Source organism: Mustela nivalis (genome assembly GCF_964662115.1).
Source record: "Mustela nivalis genome assembly, chromosome: 11".
In the NCBI taxonomy this organism is placed as follows: domain Eukaryota; kingdom Metazoa; phylum Chordata; class Mammalia; order Carnivora; family Mustelidae; genus Mustela; species Mustela nivalis.
Window position 1 is genome coordinate 49,949,636 of NC_139030.1, and position 19,517 is coordinate 49,969,152.

Here is a 19,517-nt window from a genome sequence, read left to right on the forward strand (position 1 = left end):
ACTTCCCATCAGATCTTGGTTGGAATTTTTAACTGGTCTCTGCTATATTTTTCTTGTTTCCCACCTTCAAAAAGCTTGAACTCTTTAGATGCATTCCTGTCCTGATGCATTGCTCAGCCCTGACGTCAAAATACACTGCTTTCTAGCCCTTATGGCAGCGAGACGCAAACCCTAGTCCTAGCCTGGAGGGCTTTTGAGGACTTTCTTTTCCAGCATTCCACTCTGACTTGGAAGCAGCACAGAAAGCATGAAATCCAGTGAAGCATGCATACTGCTCAGCTCAGTGCTGGGCACCAAACAAATTCTTACTAAATCGCAATTTTTCTAATCTGATTATTATGTACCCCAAGGATCTCTAAACATTCAGAACACCCCCAAAATATACAAAGATGGGAGGTACAGGGGAAAGAATCCACAATTTGCTTATCCATCGGCTCCAGAACAATTCAGAATGGCTTCTAACAGGACAGGCATAGGATTTTCCTCTGAATTCGGTTTCACTTTCAGCATGTTCTGGTAGGCTGTACAAGGAGTCCCAGAGGCCAAGCAGAAATAAAGAGGACAATTGCCAGAAGGAAGTGCTGCTTTCCTTGAAACTGTTGACTTAATCAGATTCACCTGGGGAAAAAAGTTGGGCTCTGGTGTCCAGAAAGGAGGAGGGTCCTGCTGGCTTTGAGGCAATCGCTCATTTCTGTGTTGAGCCCAGTCACCTTTGCTCCACAGTCCTAGTACTTCTGTGGGCCTTCTCTTGAGTGCCGTAGGAAACCAGCCTACAGAGTTTCAATTAATTAATTGATTGCTAAGATACTTGTGTGTAAAGAGAAATGCTGCATATGCAAAGGTGTTGTCATCCTTTGTGACATGTGGCTGATGCTCGACCTGTGCTCTGTCTGCACATGAAAGATGACATCCGGGAAGGCTGGGTGGCTCGGTTAAGCCACTGCCTTTGTCTCAGGTCATGATTCCAGGGTCCTGGGATCGAGTCCCGCATTGGGCTCCTTGCTCAGCAGGGAGCCTGCTTCTCTCTCTACCTCTACCTGCCACTCTGCCTGCCTGTGCGCTTGAACTCTCTCTCTCTCTCTCTCTCTGACAAATAAATAAATAAATAAAATCTTTTTTAAAAAATTAAAAAAAAAAAAAAAAGAAAGATGACTTCCAACATTTCTTGGGCGCTTACAACATGCCAGGCACCATTCTGAGTGTTTTGGGTGTATTTCCTCATTTAATCCATGGTAACTCCCATCAGGTAGGCACATGTACTCTATCCATTTATCGGAGGGGAACACCAATGCACAGCCTAGTCTGTTAACTAGTCTGAGTTCACACAGGAAGAAGGGACAGAGCTGGGACACAAACCGGGCAGTCTGGCTCGAGAAAGCACCTGCTTGGTTACTCCAGTTTCCTGCTTCTGAAACGGTAGGGAAGAGGCTGGAGATGGAGAATTGCGGAGGAAGACAAAGGTAAGTACTTTTTAAAAAACTGACACCACCTCTCACTTCACCTTTGCCGTCAGTGTTCTGAATCACCGTGGCTTCTGGTGGCTTAGCAGCCAGAGAAAGGATTCCCAGAAGCCTCAGCACAGACAAATGAGCTTGGCCTGGCCTCTTCTGAAAGCGGCGCTGTGATCCTAACCTATGTTCCCAGATGTGAAGGAGGCAGTTCCCTGCCTTAAGCAGGTCCTAGGTTATGTTCCTAGATCTGGAGAGCAGAAAGGAGGGAGCTATGATATCAGCTGTCCCCAGCGTAGCTCTCTGAAACCAGGCAGAGGTGGACACGGCCTCTCAGAACAGCACTACACGGTGTCCCTGCCTCTCCACCTGCAGCAGGATGGTGACCCTATAACATTGTAGACATGGCATTTAAACTCATCAAGCAAAGCAGGTTGCAAACATCTGCTCTTGCATTTTAAACCCTAATGACCATTTCAGACTCCTCAGCAGCTCACCCTGCCAGTCCGAAGGAAATGCAATGCCAGTGGGGTCAGAAGGATGGGTGTGGGTACAAGAGGAGTGTAACACTCCGAGCTCTCTCTCTGGTGACCCTGCCTACTCAAGGAAAGGTTCCTCGGCTCTGGCAGCCCACGGCCTGTATCTTAACAGGGGTTGATGGGTAAATTCCTCCTCAGAGAAAATTGCTCTAAGAAGCCATGACAAGCAGAGAGACAGCTTTTACTTTTACAAGTCAGATCATTTATACACTGAAACAGACACTGCTGTGGGCTCGTCTGCGCTGATGGTCTAATTGTGCGTGTGTGTGTGTGTGTGTGTGTGTGTGTGTGTGTCTGTATCTCCTTTGAGAATTCCTGCTAAACAGAAATGAACTGACAGCAGGGTTTTCCCAAGGCAAAGATGGCAATGTGCAGCCTTGTGTCCATTGGTTCCTTCTCAGTCCTCGAAGGGAGCTGCTTTCATCATGACTCCTGGCACGAAAAGGGAGTTAAGAGAGCAGAGTGAACCTGAGACAGAGAATTTCATTACCTCATTAAAATAATCAGAAACAAGCTTGTTAAAAACACGGTGCTTAATGTGCTAGCCCTATAGTTGAGATTTCTTCTCCAAGCAGTTGTCTTGGCACATATGAAATTGATGATGTATGTATATGTACTTCAATGGGTAACCCAGACTCACAACTTTCCAGTGAGCCTCAAAGATCCTGAACCAGGAAAATGGCATGCATTGAGTTTTAATCCACTTATAGTCTCATAATTTCCTCTCAGCACGTGGAGGCAGGTCAATAAATTTTCATTAGGAATAATGAAGACCAACCAGTAAGACAAAGACCAACATTTGTCTTGGATTTTAAAATAAATGACACTTCTGAAAGAAAGGAGAGAGGAAAAATATATGGCATCAGATTCCCTATGTTAGAGCACAAATTAAACTTTAAGAATAGAAGTGACCATGTCATCCATTTTAGTGTATCCTTCTCTATTAAAATTAAGATGATCAAAAGTGATTTTAAAAAAAAAGAAAGAAAAGAGGGGCGCCTGGGTGGCTCAGTGGTTAAGCCTCTGCCTTCGGCTCGGGTCATGATCTCAGGCTCCTGGAATCGAGTTCCGCGTAGGGCTCTCTGCTCAACAGAGGGCCTGCTTCCTCCTCTCTCTCTCTCTCTCTCTCTCTGTCAAATAAATAAATAAAATCTTCTTTAAAAAAAAGAAAGAAAGAAAAGAAAAAGACTGTAGCTGGCCCTTGTGTCTAGGAGAGACTAATTAAACTTGAACCAAAGCTTTCTCAAGCTTGGGAACAGCAGGTGACAGAGCCATCCCTTCATTTTGAGTTAAGAAGGCATTTTAGTAATCTGAAATCTTTGTTCATAAACACCCCTATTCCTTGTTGCCTATTTTCTACCAGCAGTAGCTTCCAGCTTGGGGGCTGGTGTGCTGGCCTTGTCCCCAAGCCTTAGCAGTCTGCCTCATAAAAGACAGTCACAAGCCTGTCTTACTAATAGGCTATCTTTAAAAGTCAGTTATTTAGAGGATATTTAAAGGACATTTTTACATAGAAGCTCTGTTATTCAAGCGGCTGGGCTCTTTGGCTAGCCCACAACTCCCATTTCATCAGTATTGACTGCCTTAATTCTGCCTGCTAAGAACAGTATGAGAAGCTGAAATGGGAGAGCCAGACTCAGGACACCTACTCAGTTCCCACCCACTCCCAGCCCAGGGAGCGGGTGACAGCTGCCCTAGCTCTAGACTTCACATTCTCCCTGCCTGGTCATTCTGGAACAAAGTGAGGTCCGTGAAGTCAGGTGGAAGTGTTGTCATGGGGGAAGGCAGGTATAATGGACAAAAAGGGCACTATTCAAAACTTTTTAGCTGGAAAACAAAGTTTTATACAGAATCTCACCATCTCATAGAAATGTTATATTCTGGATATAACGGGAGTGGTTGTGACAAGGGAGCTGAGCCCTCCACATCTAACTTCTGCTTACTCCCTGAAGGGGTCCCTGAGGACTCCCATACACCTCTGTCTTACCAGGTTTAAAAGCTACTGGGCTTGGGACGTCTGGGTGGCTCAGTGGGTTAAGCATCTGCCTTCGGCTCAGGTCATGATCTCAGGATCCTGGGATCAAGCCCTGCATCAGGCACCCTGCTCATCAAGGAGCCTGCTACTCCCTCTCCCCCTCGCCCTCTGCCTGCAACTCTTCCTGTTTGTTCGCACTCTCTCACTTTCTCTCTCTCTCTCTGTCAAATAAATAAATAAAATCTTAAAAAAAAAAAAAAAAAAAGCTACTGGGCTTAATGGCTGCTGATGTTCCTTCCCACAGAGGACCTCCAGACTCTGAAGGGAGCTGGACCAGGGCCTTTGAACACATTGGAACACCCACGGCTGGTGGTACCTCAAACAGCCTGCTCAGTTGGCAGATGCCCTTACAGCAAGCCTGCGATGAGCTGGGTAGAAATCAAACTGTATCTTCTTTCCCACACCCCCACCTGTATATTAGGAATGGACCAGAGTACGTTCACAGTGCATTGAGTTGTGAGAATTTTAAGAAAGTAAAGGAGAACAAGTATAAGAGGAATCTAAAACAGTGCCTGATCTGGAAATTGTGCTGGATAAATGGTGTCTCCCAGGGTTTTGTCATTCTTTTCTAGCTTTTGTTCAAAAGAATATTCTATATACCATGTGAGTAAATTTCTTGGACACACTTATTTACTGCACCTCAGAAATAGCCTATCTTCAACTTCTTAAAAGTTCTGAGTGTCTGAAGTCATTCTTACATTAATACATTGATTCACTCAGTGAACGTCTATTGAATGCCTGCTCTGTGCCAGGCTCTGTGCTGGTCCCCTGGGATACACAGACTCTCAAGGAGTTCGGCCTCCAGTGGAGGAGACAGGCAAGTGAACAGACTCCGACAGTATAGGGCAGTAGGGTCTAGCGCAGAGACGAGCACTGGTTCTGTGCATCTCTGATGGGTACCATTTTGAGATGGGACTGGAGTCCAGGAAGGCTCACACGAGGGGATAACCAAATCGTGAAGACTGCGTTGAATGGAGCCTGGTAACCAAGGTGAAGAAGCGTCTACCTGATAGAGGACACAGCATGCACAAATCCATGATGGTGAAGTTGGTGGGAGGGATGGCAAGGACTCATGAAGGGGGACAGTGACTGCTAGTGGCTCAACAGATGCAACGGATATACAAAGAATGAAAAGCCGTTTCTCATGAGCCATCTGGAGATGAGTGCTGGTCATACTTTCCTCTTAAATGGGTAGATTTATTACATATAAGTCAATGATCCCTCTCCCTTTTATTAGAAAAATACCTAGAAAGCTGGTACCCTTTACAAAAACTATCCTGTACTTAGAGTATAGACAAGTAATGAGAAACCCCATCAGGAAAATCAGTGGTACTCTTGGAATGCAGAGTGTAGGCATTTCCACTGAAGGATATGACATAGACAATTTTGAAGACAAATCCAGAGGCCAGCATTCTAAAAGTTATCATGAAGGAGCAAATGGGGCTTCTTTGAACTAAGAGTATCAGTCCCATAAAATACATGCAGTAAATACTTACAGATCGAGTGAATAAATAAATGAAAGATATTAAGGGTTTATTTTCTTATTATTACACTTACATTACCAGAATAGGGCCTCTACTGTCCTTGGATACTCAACTGTTCCAGACATCTTGCTTACAAAGCCCTGGCAATGTAGTTCTGCATGGCAAGTCCACATTAGCATGTGACTACAAGAGACAGCACCACAATCAAGCTTTAAGTCCAGAAAATGCTGCACTGCCAAGCTCAGCTGCCTACCAATTTGGCCTAATTGGTGATGATGAAAAAGTGCAGTTGTTATTGAAACATCATTTTGACTGGAAATTCTGCAATTCATGGTCATGCTTAGCTTCTTTTGTCCAATTAGTGGTTTCAGTTTCCCTTTGTTTGTAGCAGCAACTCTGACTTAGCCAGAAACACACAGCAGCTCCCAAAATACCTGATGTCAAAGTCATAGGGTTCACTTTAACACAATCACACATTGGATTTAAAGGACAAAGGCACATGCTCAGAAACTGTGACCTCATCCTCACCTACTAGGTTAAGAGATTTTTTTTCCCCCCAGAACAATGACAGAGGCCATTAAATGAGAAGAAAGCTACAGGTATGAAAGGTGGTTAAGAGAAAAAGAGGAAGACGTGGTCATGAGATGAGATAGAACAAGGGGTCATGGATGGCTTCCAGGTGTTAGGCTTGATTGGGTGGGCAGAGGTCCCAGCCACACGGTAAAAATCCAGGGGACTCTTAACAACAGAGAACAAACTGAGGGTTGATGGAGGGAGGAGGGTAGGGGATGGGCTAGATGGGTAAGGGGTATTAAGGAGCTCACTTATGATGAGCACTGGGTGTTGTACGTAAGTGATGAATCACTGAATTCTACTCCTGAAATCAATACTGTACTGTATATTGACTACCTAAAATTTAAAATTAATTAATTAATTAGCTTTACAAAATGCATCTAATGCATAAATGACCTAATACCTAGCATAAATTTGCTGGTCAGGTTAGATTCCCCTTTTGTATTTACACTATGTAGTTTTTATCCCAGAAAAGTGCATGTAATTTTGCTAACCAGTAGTATTCTTTAGATCTCCAAATTCTAGGTGGCCTCTGGGTGGCTCAGTGGGTTAAGCATCTGCCTTTGGCTCAGGCCATGATCCCAGGGTCCTGGGATTGAGTCCCGAGTGGGGCTCTCTGGTCAGCGGGGAGCCTGCTTCTCCCTCTTTCTGCTGCTCTGCCTGCTTGTGCTTTCTCTCTCTCCATCAAATAAATAAATAATCTTAAAAAAAAAAAAGATCTTCAGATTCTGAATTCTGCTCCACAAGAAGGTAAAACCATGGAGCAAAATATTCTTAGCTACCCAAGTGTTTTTACTTCACTGGAGCTTGTTTGACGCTGTAGAACAATGTGGGTGGAAGGCTTTGTGCATGACTAAGTCTAGGAAAGATGGTAGCCCGAGGAAGCAACTTCAAGAGAGAAAGCAATAAGGCAGTTTGGGGGCAGTGATTGCCTCAGATTTATTCTGTTCATTGTTGAGTCAGTTTGTGAGGCATTTTTTACCACCTGCCTTCTGTCTTCATAGGTCTCTACTGGGGACGAATTTTGAACACAGGTGCATCAAAATAATCAAAGCCCAGATGTTTCTGATCCAGGTCATATGCATGGCTAATATATTTACAGATGCTTCCAGATCTGCAGGAGGGAAGTGCTTTCTCATATAGCTAATGGGTTGAATTTGTATAATGGTTAACTGGCCATATTTTATTAATTTCTTTTGAAATTAATAAAATAAATTTTAAAATAAAAATTTTAAAATAAAAAAAAATTCTTACGGAAGAGATTCCCTCTCAGATTGGTCCTCCCTGTTCCTCTCATAGAATCAAGGCAATTGGCTACAGAAGCATCTTAATTTAATTTTTTCTCTTTCAACTCTGTTTGACAAACCTATTTTTGTTTTGTGGATCTTTTGGGGAAGTTGTTCTTTCTTTTAATAAATGCCTGTTTGAGCTTTCCTGTATCTTTCCTTGGCCTCATGTATGGTTTCCGATGATGCTAATATTCTCCTCTGTTGTCGTTCTACTAACGCAGGCGGCCATTGGCCCATGTCTACTACACTTGCAATTATTTTAAATTTGAAAGGGTTACCTTAAAAGAATATGCAGTCTCTTCTGGAGCCCTTTTTAGAATTGTTTATTATAGAGCTGTCTAGATGTGGGGAAATGGCTTGGAGACCCTTAGTGGCCCAACTCAAAATAGGAACTTCTGTGACTTTCTTGACTGAGTTCGGGGTGCTCATTTTAGCACAGTCACCAACTTGACACATATCACATCTAGTCTTAAGACAAGGTGATACTGGGCGCCTGGGTGGCTCAGTGGGTTAAGCCTCTGCCTTCAGCTCAGGTCATGGTCTCAGGGTCCTGGGATTGAGCCTCTGTTCAGCAGGAAGCCTGCTTCCCTCTCTGTCTCTCTGCCTGCCTCTCTGCCTACTTGTGATCTCTGTCAAATAAACAAATAAAATCTTAAAAAAAAAAAAAAAAAGACCAGGTGATACTGAAAAATGGTTGCTTTTCATTCATCAGACATTTACTGATGAAGTCAAAAGCCCAGACTCTCAAAGCTCAGGACGCAAAGATGAACAAGCCTTCCCCTGTAGCGGGGGGACAGAAATGTCAGCTCATAATTGCCATCAGTGTGGGAAGTACAATAATGGCGGACATGCAGGCACAAGGAATGCCTCAGGAGGGGGTGATAAACTCAGTCTGAGGAGTCAAAAGAGACTTGACTGAGCCTTCCCACGCAGAATTACTTCCTGTTGTTTCTTGATTATTATGGTACCCCAGTGATAAATGTGCAACAGAGGAGAATCACTCTTCAAATCAGTCTCTCAAGTACCAAAATATAACACCGAGTTCTGGAAAGTAGGACAGCTTGTAATCACTCCAACAGTCATATCGCTAGCTCCAACTAAAGAGGAAGAACCGTTTTTTGCAAACGTGCGCTCTGTACCTTTGCTGAAGAATGGATGTGACCTGCTTGCAGAAATTCTCTCCATTTTGAGAAAACTCCTTTAGGTTCTTGTACACTTTATTATACTGAAAGAGAAAAGATGCACAGACGGGTTATGAGCACGTCCAAAATAGAACTATGAATTCCGCATGCTCCGCAATGATGATTGTCACTGTCAATGATCGTGCAGCTACAGGGATGCACACCTTTTGGGTGAGTTCCTAAAATAAAGATTAAGTCTCTTACGCCTGGCTGTGAACTATCTTGGAGAACTTTTCAAAAATAAAGCTGGTCTGTCTGTTTCTCCCCAGGCAACGACTCAGCAGTGGGGTGACTTTGAAGTCTAACTTTCTGTCACTTCTTTTGTTCCCAGGATGGTTCAGAGTACATTCTGCAGTATGTATCTTGAGTCATCATTTTCTGTGTCCCCCTCCCAAACTTCACAACACTATGCCTGGGTGTCAAAACCCAAACTCATTAAAGTGAATATCGTAGGAGGGCTGAGATATGATGATGTAAGTGAATAATGAGTTAGTAATATGTTCCCTAGTCCCTCTGTATCTCATTTATTCTAGTAATAAGAACGTTGGAACAAGGAGTTGAACATTTTTGTTGTCCCAAACTTTTATACATGTAGGAATAAACCTTTAGAAATTCATTTCTATATGAATTTAGCCTCCAGACATAAGACTTCCAAGGGAAAGCTTTTGTCATTTAATTCAGAACTCCACAATGTCCTCCTGAAAATCATATTTGTAAAAGTAGATGCTGATGACAATAGATTTTAAGTGTTCAGATGGACAGAGTAAATGTGAATGAATTCTGCAGTTTTCCTGACAGACAGTAGCTCAGTTGGGTGGTAGAACGGTCCCCAGAGCCCTCCCTCAGAGTTTTCATCTGGGAGGTATGCTACCTCATTGCATTTTTTAAATTGATTTAGCATCTGCCTTCGGCTCAGGTAGTGATCCCAGGGTCCTGGGATCAAGTTCCAAGTTGGGCTCCCTGCTCAGCGGGGAGTCTGCTTCTCCCTCTGCCCCACCTGCTCCCAGTCTCTTAAATAAATAAATAAAATCTTAAAAAAAAAATAAAATGAGATTTTACAGAAGAGGGTGAAAGTTCTCTATGAAACAAGTGCCGTGCTGTAGCTCTGCTCATCTGATGAGCCTGTGTCTTCTGTGCTCCAGGAGCGCTCCGTTGGGCACTGCACGGAGAACTCTCATTCACTGAGCACCTACTACACAGCCGGCAGGTTCACATCCATGAATCCTCAGGGCCAAGGTCACCTTTCAGTTGTCACGGGAGGACCCGGTGTCTGATGCAAGCAGAGTAGCCAGCAGAGGACATGGGGCCATGGAGGAGGAAAGGACCTAAAGCAATGACCTGACCAGGTCTCTACCTTCAGGGCTGGAAAGAACCAATACCTAGGCAATAGGAAAACAATCATTCTATAGATGCTAAATTCCTTTGTCTTCATGCAGTGGTTTCACTTCCCTCTGAACTGAGCACAGAAAGCCAGAGCAGGATTTGGTAGACACACAGGAGGTTTCATTGAAACTGCCTTGGGCTCAAGGACAGTGGTCAGGGGGCAAAGCTCTTTACAAAGACATTGTTAACTCCTAAAGCAAGGTTGGCAAAATCATGGGACTGCAGGCACCTGTCAGCATCTGAATGAGTGAGCAGTGGGGGGGGGGGGGGTCAAGCTGCACAGACAGCTGCCCCCACTGCTCTGGACCCAGGGAATGTGGCCCACGCTGGCCAGATACTCCAATTTGTCCCAAAAAGCTGAAATAAGGATTGGCCGCTGAAATATATTTTCCGAAAACAACTGCAGCAAATAATTTACAGATTTTAAACCTCTTTGCAGAGCAAGCAAAACATCCCTACAGTGGGTTTTAGGTGTAGGCTCTCTAGAGGAAATGATTCTCCTCCGAGTCATGAGAGTAAAATCACTATTTGGCAATCAAGCCATTTTTAGTTCCATAAAAATAACTTGGCATAGGAATGATCTGATATTATAAGTCCTCCTTCCTCCCCTTACCGGGACAATGGGAAAGTTTTAGGGAACATTTTAAGACCGTTTAGCTTTTTTATTGGCTCCTCTGTTCACTAAACACTTTCACTAAGTTCCCCTTAAGCCTTTTATTTTTTTCCCATATCACCAAATAACATCCCACAAATCACATAGAAGTATCATGAGAAGAAAACAGGTATATGTTGAGCAGGGCTCACGCCCCTGGCATAAAGTTATTTCTCAGTGTCTCTCCCTTAGGGGAAGCCATGTGACTAAATGCTTCTCAAGGCAGCATGGGCGAGAGTTTTGTGTGGGGTTTCAGTGAAGTTTCCTTCCTCTTCTTTCCTGACACCTGAACTTTCAAGAAACGATGGTTCCCGCAATGTTCATAGCAGCAATGTCCACAATAGCCAAGCTATGGAAAGACCCAGGTGTCCAAGGACAAGATGAATGGATAAAGAAGATGTGGTATTCATATACAATGGAATACTACTCAGCCATCAAAAAGAATGAAATTTTGCTGTTGTTTGCAACAATGTGGATGGAACTAGAGGGGATTATGCTAAGTGAAATAAGTCGGTCAGAGAAAGACAAATGCCATATGATTTCACGCATATGTGGAATTTAAGAAACAAAACAGATGAACAGAGGGGAAAGGAAGGAAAAGTAAAATAAGATGAAACCAGAGAGGGAGACAAACTGTAAGAGACTCTTAACCATAGGGAACAAACTAAGGGTTGATGGAGGGGAGGTGGGTGTGGGGATGAGGTAACTGGATGATGGGCATTAAGGAAGGCACTTGAAGAAATGAGTTCTGGGTGCTGTATGCAACTGATAAATCACTGAATTCTGTCTCTGAAACTAATAATACACTGTATGTTAATTAAATTGAATTTAAATTTGAAGAAAAGAAAGAAATGATGACTGAGGCCGTAAGGTAAAATTGAGTATAGACGCCTGTGCTAAGATAGTAGAGCAGAAAGAGATAAAGATCCTGGGTTCCTGATGGTCCTGGGGGCCACTACACAAGCCCTTAGCTCTCTACTTTTGGACTTCTGTTCTGTGTGAGAGAAATAAAATAATAGAATTTTTTAAGGCCACTCTTATTTTTAGAATTTGAAATGTGCAGCTGAGCATAGTTCTAACTCATACACAATCTTTTAACTTTTTATTTTAAATTATGAAACATTTTTATGTTTCATAAAATAATAATAATACAGATAATAAAAATGATACCCATTATGAACTCACTACTTAAGTTATAGAGACATTTAACACTTTGCTTCTGATTTCTCTTTAAGTAACTGTTTTTTCTTTCTCATAATTTCTTTGGTTATACTTGGGCATCTATTCTTCCATATGAAGATTTATCTAATTACATTTTTTAAACCCTGTTGAGACCCTAATTGGAATTGCATCATATATATATATATATATATAAATATATATATATATATATATTTATATATATATATATATAAATTTGTGGAAATCGGCTTTTTTTTTATGGTATTTAGACTTCCCATCCAAGGACATAGTAAGTCTTTTCATGTGTTCAAATCTTATTTTATGTTCAATAAAATTTTATGATTTCCTTTATAAGTTATTTAGCTTTCTTATTTGATTTATTTAGAAATGTCTCACAGTATTAAATTGTGAGTTTTTTATGTAATGTTCTATCTGCCTCGCTCTCCAGCCCATAGCAAAACAGAAGCAAAGACCAAACACAAACACCAGGGGCCCACATGCAAGAGAGAATGATTAGAAGGTCTGTTTGCAGAGTGAGTGAGTTCTGCTCTGAAAACCTATGAGGCCAAGGACTGGGGCTGGGAGAAGACAAAGCAGACCCATGGATTAAAGGATTTGGTAGGCTTCAGAGCAGGAGGGAGAAGAACCATCAGCAGAGCCAGGAGAGCAGGGAAGGGACTGTGAGCTGAGCTGTCCCTAGGGGACGGGCCCACACTAGCCCCATCACCTGAGGAGTCTGTGTCCGGCAGTCCTAGGAGATAACAGGGTACCTCAGACCTCATGTGTGAGGATGGGGGCTTGGAGGGGAAATCTTGCCCCTAGCCAAGGCAGAAATGAGCAGAACCAGTTGAGAATTTTTCTATTTACCAAGCTATCAAAATGTTCCTTATTCTATTTTAAAGTACATTCACCAGTGGACTAGTTCTAGGAGGCCAGTTCAAAACTCAGTTGATTTGGGGGGGAATTGGAGATCCTGTGAGAAAGTGGAGAGTCCCTGTCCTTCCCCAGTCATCCAAACTCAACAGTTTCAAGCAGAGGCCGCTCAAAGTATAGCTTATGCTTCAGCTGACCCTGGGCCTGCCAGTTTTAGATTTTGGAAGTTAACTTCCTGTTATATTACTTCCTAACATTCTCACATCATGGCACACTTAGGAAATCACCACTGGGGGGAGGGGGCTGGGTGGCTCAGTCAGTTAAGCATCCAACTCTTGGTTTTGGCTCAAGTCACGATCTCAGGGTCCTAGGATCGAGCCCCCCATTGGACTCTGTGCTCTGCGTGCAGTCTGCTTACAACTCTCTCTCTTCCTCTTCCTCTGCCCCTCCCCTATGTGCTCACTCCCTTTCAAGCAAATAAATATTTTTAAAATTAATAAACTAAATAATAAAAAAAGAGAAAATGATAGTTGTACTGGGACAGTGTGCGGTAAATGGACAAAGTGGTTTGAGGCAGAGGAAACTGGCCTGTGATCTCTGCAGCGCCCCCAAGCCACATCCTGTCAATTTGAGGATTGCCAAGGTTCACGTCCCAGGTATACCTATAACCCATTCACCAAATTCCAGGATGTCCAGGCACACGCTAGTGCAGAAGCCGCTCAATATATTCTGTTGTTGTTAACCTGATGATCAGACGACCGCAGGTTGTTGTTATCACAGCAATGGGAGAGGATCTTTATCTTGACCCTGTATGCAATGTACCTGACACTCCCTGACAAACCCTGATCTCCCCTGCGATAAAGGTGACAACGATAAATAAAAGACCGAAACAGACACTGTGTACCTTTCTTCATGTACCATCTACTCAGACCTAAAGACAAAATCTGTGAAGAAAAGACTTGCATAAATATCAAAGCAGAACCCAGGACTATCTTGTCATGCATGTGCGTGCGTGGCACGCGCATGCGTGTGTGTGTGTGTGTGTGTGTGAGAGAGAGAGAGAGAGCCCAGAAAATCTTGGAACATGTCTACTTTGAGGTGATGAAATCTCTTGACCTTGGCTTTGGATCAATGTCACCTTTTGATCCCTTTGGATCTCACCTCTCCTTCGCATCCTACTTCATCCACCAGAGAGGCCACTGGAGGGATTCCATGGAGCACACACTAGCCCCATCACCTTTCAACAGCTTGAAAATCACTAAAGTCTAATCCCTTTATTTTATAGTTAAGCACCAAAGAGCTGAAAGTAACTTCATTAGTTAAGGGCAGAGCCGTGATTAGAAATATTAAGTGAGCCAATCAATTAGAGAAACTACCAGAAATAAATATATTTATAAATAGCTAATCAGTATAATTGCACTAGGTTTATTCAGAGAAATAGTTACCTTTAAGTGTTATGATCAGTACAAATGGCTTCCTAATGTTATCAACTACACAAGAATGTTTTCTCTAGTCAAAATCATATGGAAGGTAGATATTTGGTGTTCTTTCCCCACCCACTGAATTTTCAAATACCCGACCCTTACCAAATACTCATTCCAGGAAAAGAACCTACTGTTGATCTTACATCTCCGTAGGAATTTTTATTAACGTGCTGTCTCTCGTTGGGCTCATTAATTACTAGGAAAAAGGTTATGTATTTTTTCCCTGATAAAGGAAGTTCAGGCTAGTGATGGAATATCTGGGACATTTTTGAGCCCGTAAAAAACCCCCTTCACCAAGAAAATTGGTATACACAGGCATTTCCCATTCAGTCTAAAAAGCTTATTTCTGCCCAGCTTTTGTAAGCAAATTCTGTTGTATAAACGTTGTCATCACCAAAAATGGTGCAAAGTCATGGGCACATGGAACAATCATGGAATAACTTCTAAACAGTACAGAATGTATCAACCCCAGACTAGCTGTTCTTTCTGATTTTCCACAATTTGAATGATGAAGGTTAAATTCTGTTATTCTAGAAAAGTCCATTTCTATTCTAGATGGCAATATGGAAAGCTTTTAGACAGTGATACCCTCAGAGTATCAAATAAACTGTGATATTCCATTTATATTTAATCAAATAAGCTTTTGTTTGATGTCTTTCCTATGACAGGCATGACAGTACTGTTTTTTGTGAATCCTGATTCACAGGGGATAATACTTCAAACCACTGCTCCGCTAACCAATGGACTATCTAGGTGAGATCTGGAATCCCCACGGCAGACCATCATAAGTTATGAGATACAGAACACTAAAAAGCATAGTTCACTCCATATCTCCTCTTCTTCCTTTCCAGAGGAGGAAACAGGCCTGTGAGACGTGGGGGACATATCACCTATCTCAGGGATGCTGTGGGCCACAGGACATCTATGTGGTCAAACCCAATCTGCCTCCTTATCTGTGCAAAGCACCAGAATCCCTCAGAAGTCATGGACCATTGTAACGGTTATCTTCTGTCTTAGCGCAAGTGAACATCCCATGACCCAGGCTGAGCCGCCCAGACTGGCAGGTGAGGTGGCTGGAAGAGGTGTCCCAACGACTGGCTGGTGCTGCTTCAGCAGCTGATGGTGTTACGGGAAGGGACAGACTATATGGAGTCCAAAATGCCTGCTTTGACAGGTTCCTACCTGGACACTGCAGAGTGAGTAAAAGCCTAAACTTGGTTACAGCCTATTATCTGCCCATGATTCCCATGGTTTTATTTCACAGGAAGGGCTGATTTTGAAGAAAAATGGTTGGATCATTTCATTTGGAGATAGTTCGATTCCTGTCTACTGCCTTGCACCTGGATTTGAAAATTTCACTGAGCTTCTTTTTTCCTTTTCTTTCTTCCTTCCTTTCTTTGTAGGTATAGAAGCTAAACTCAGAGACATCAAGGCCCAGAGCCAATTATGTTCCTTTGCAAAAACAACTTCAAACCCTTCCTCAAATAAGTTCTGACATGCTTAAGATTAGTTAAAAGCCTACACAACTTTTAGGCCATCTTTGTGCTACCCTGGTAACTAATAATTTGAGCATAGACACTGACAGCTATTAGCCTATCTTGGTCACTGGAGCATGAACTTAATAAGAGATTTTAAAATATTTTTGGGTATTATGGTTCTTTTGGGTGTGTTGTGAAATCTATACTTTACTCAGAATATTTTTAAAATGCATTCAAGAAAATAGCATAGGGTTACAAAAGAAACATTATATTGAAATACATTTATTATGGACATTGGGGAGGGTATGTGCTAAGGTGAGTGCTGTGAAGTGTGTAAACCTGGTGATTCACAGACCTGTACCCCTGGGGATAAAAATATATTATATATTTATAAAAAATAAAAAAATTATAAAAAAGCATTTAAAAATTACATGTGCTATTCAATTAACATACTAAATAACAAGTCTTCAGAATAACTTAAATTTCTAAATCACACGGAATATATACAATATTTCTAGATAATTGCAACCCCTGTGATATTATATAAAAATAGGTATGATTTTTTGGGTTATAAATCACAGACATTGTGGTAGTACCGAAGTCTGTTGCTTATATTCAGAATTGAAGTAAATTCTAAAGATTTTTTCTTTTTATTTGAAAGAGAGAGAGAGGGTGCATGAGCATTAGGGAGGGCATGGGGGGGGCATGGGGAGGCATGAGGTGGGGGCACGAGGGGGGCTGCTGAACAAGGAGCCTGACACCCAGCTCAGGGCTACATCCCAAGACCCTGGGACAATTATCTGAGCCAAAGACAAATGCTTAACTGACTGAGCCATCCACGTACCTCTGAAGTAAATTCTAAAATTTCAGTTAGATTAGTAGAAACAAAGAGACCATGTTTTTCCCAATGAATATCGTGTAACCACTGATTTTCATACATGGACCCCATAGGGCAGATCAGCTTAAAACTATAGTTAAGCTAAGGCTTTATGAATTAATCATGTTCCATGCAGCCATAGGGATGGATTGGAACATTCTGCAGATGGGTTAAATCTTTGGGTTCTGTTTGGTTTCCTCATGAAGCCATGCCTGTGTTTCATGAAGCCTTCATTGGCAGTCCATTCTTTGTTTTATTCTGCCGCCAAACTGAAGCTTTATCTTCTTACAACATTATTCCCCAAGCACAAGCTAAAACTGCACCAGGAAATCAATGTGAACCCTTGAAAATGAAACAGTTGCAAATTTAAATGAAGATTCCATGACTTTAGAAAATTTGGGAACTCTGGCCGAAGGGCTGGGTATCGGCCTCCTCTTGACTCCCAGACTACCTTCGATGGCACCGGACCCAGAGAGAAAACTTCAGGTTGTGGATAAAGATGGGAGTCCCTGAGGAGACGGCTCGGCTGAGGGAAAAGAACCCCTAAGTACGTTAAGCAGGGGGCATGAGGCTGACCCATACATGTGGTGACAGGTTCTCTTGGGGGGCTGCTCAGAAGGAAACATGTCTCCCAGATCCTGATCTGAAGGCAGCCTCTGAAAAGAACATCAGGCTACTAGTTTGTGTTTGTGTTGCTCCCTTAACTTAACTTGGTCCTACTTTCTCTCTCTTCTATCTCACTCTTCATGTGGTCCTGACTTTCTTCTTTGGTGACTGTTGCTGTACCCCATCCCTGCCTTGCTCAACCACCCCCATGCAAAAACATCATCAGGGTATCGGTGGGAAGAAAGGAAAGGCGGTAACCTTTGGTAAGGGAGCAAATGCAGGGAGAGAAAAATACACAGCAAATACATGAACGATAAAAGACCTTTTTTTTTTTTTTAAATTGTCTGTGCTTCCCAATGAAGAAAAGATTGGGAAGGAGGAAACGGAGGGGGAGAATTTTCCATCTTAGAATCTATATACAACTATATTGTTGGAATTCGTTTTTACGTTAGACACATATTTACTTTTGCATTTAAAAAATGAAAGTAGACAGAACCTGCTATCACACGGTCGTTATTAATAGTACCAGTCAATGCTCTTCATCTCCTCCTGCCCCTCTGATTCATGAACTCATTTTGTGGGCTCGCCTTGACAGCTCCACCGTCTTTAAACCTGTGCTTGTCCGTTGTGGAGACAAAAATCTAGCCAGTAATCCCCTGCCGCTCTTCCTTTATAGCTCTCCTGCAGCCCTCATTTATCTGCTTTTCTACAGTTTGTTATTGTTAGGGAGGTTTTTTTTTGATAAAATACTTGAGGGATGAATGCAACTCCTTGCTTCTGATGTGAGCGATCTTGGTTTTCTGCCACCCTTTACTGAGCTAACACCCTGATGATTCTAGATTATTCTATGCCCACACTATAGGAGCACCCCCCCCCTCGACCCCCGGCCACGTGTCTTATTTTAATTGCTCCTTATTTCCTAAATTTCATCTCTGCTCTTTCTGTTGACCACCTCATACCATCTTCGGACTCTTGACCCATCTTCTGTTTTTGATAACACTCCCAGAACTAAACACACATGTTGGGAGACCAGTCTGAGAATCACTGGAGGCCAGGCAGGGTGGGGGCGCCTGGCCTTCCATTTGCAGGCCTTACAATTCTGGACTCTCCAGGATGTGGATAAATATGGCAAAACCTCCCGCCCTGACTTCATTCACAGAGCCCTAAGCTGCCTGCGGGTTCTGAGCATCTGGGTAGCTGCTCCCCACACCATGTTGGTCCCTTGGGCATCTGTCTTCAGAATGTTTTCCAAACAGCCACATCTGTAAGCAAATATGATGCTATACCCACTCAAAGTTGTTCCAACCATATGAGAATAAAAGATGACAATTATTAACCTGCCTTGTCATTTGCTAGAAAGGGTTGTTTGCAATCGAACCAAAGAAAAGCCATAAGACTGTTGTATCAAGTCCAAAGTCTAAACACGTTTATCCTCAGAATGTCTCAAATTCCTTAAGTTTAAACCCATTAATATATAAACTGAGCCCTCTAAGGCCGCCCTCTCACCCACAGGCGCAAAACCACACAGAGCTACTCACCGAGCAATCTGTCAGTGGGTCCCTCATGTTGGAATGTTCTTCCTTCTGTCCTTTTACCTATGCTCCGGCGTTCAGCATTCGAGAAAGTACAATCAAGGCTGGGTGTGGCCTGAACTTCCCGCAGTCAAAGGGCCTAGAGTGCGTCAGTCCCTGTCAAACACCCTGAGGAGGAAGTCCCAGCCCAGCACTTTCATCCCGTTTGTTTCCTGAAAAAGCAAAGAACTGCTCTGGGTCAAGAGAGCTGGGCTGACATGTTGAGAATGACTTCTGTAAACACTTAGAGGGCAGAATACTGAGTCCTAAACTGCCTGACTTTGTGAGGAGGCCCAGAAGCCGTCAAGTGTCCCAATAATTCGGGTGTTCAGGGTAGATACCGAGGACGCCCAGTCTCCTGGCCTACTGTATTTATCACATTTTAAAATTTTCTTTATTTCATGACGTTCTGGCATGTTGGGGCCTTTCAGACCTAAGGAGGGACGGCCCCTCCTGGGGTTAGCTAATTCCTGGAGATAACAAACAACTTGCCTGTGAGAGTGACTTTGATATGCAAACTGACCAATCCTGAGCTCTGATGCCCCCAACCCCCTTCTTTATCTAACACACACACACACACACACACACACACACATACACGGAGTCACTATTCCCCCCAAATCAAATGACCCCAGGGCCAGGTACCAAACAATTAGGACCACACTCACAGAACTATGACCATAGTAAGAAAATGTCTAGAAAAGTCTATGGGGAGCAAGACACACATTAACCACCTCACAGGGCCTAACTCAACTCAACCCTCATTCTCAGAACTCATTCTCAGAACCATCATTCTCCCTCCAAGAGGCCAAACTATGAAGTTAAGGAGGGTTTTCCTATGTTCATCCTCACTTTCTTGTAT

General features: G+C 42.9%; 1 protein-coding gene across 1 annotated transcript in view; it reads right to left on the minus strand.

Annotated features, from left to right (window-relative positions):
* The window catches only part of NOSTRIN (nitric oxide synthase trafficking), a 57,329-nt gene extending 38,273 nt beyond the window's left edge, over positions 1-19,056 (minus strand). Inside the window, exons 1-2 of the mRNA XM_082689254.1 lie at positions 18,623-19,056; positions 8,508-8,593 (exon numbers count right to left, since the gene is read on the minus strand). Coding sequence (XP_082545380.1) covers positions 8,508-8,593; positions 18,623-18,649 — 113 coding nt within the window. The 5' untranslated portion in view covers positions 18,650-19,056. The remainder of the gene's footprint in view (positions 1-8,507; positions 8,594-18,622) is intronic.
* Between the last annotated feature and the right edge of the window lie 461 nt (positions 19,057-19,517).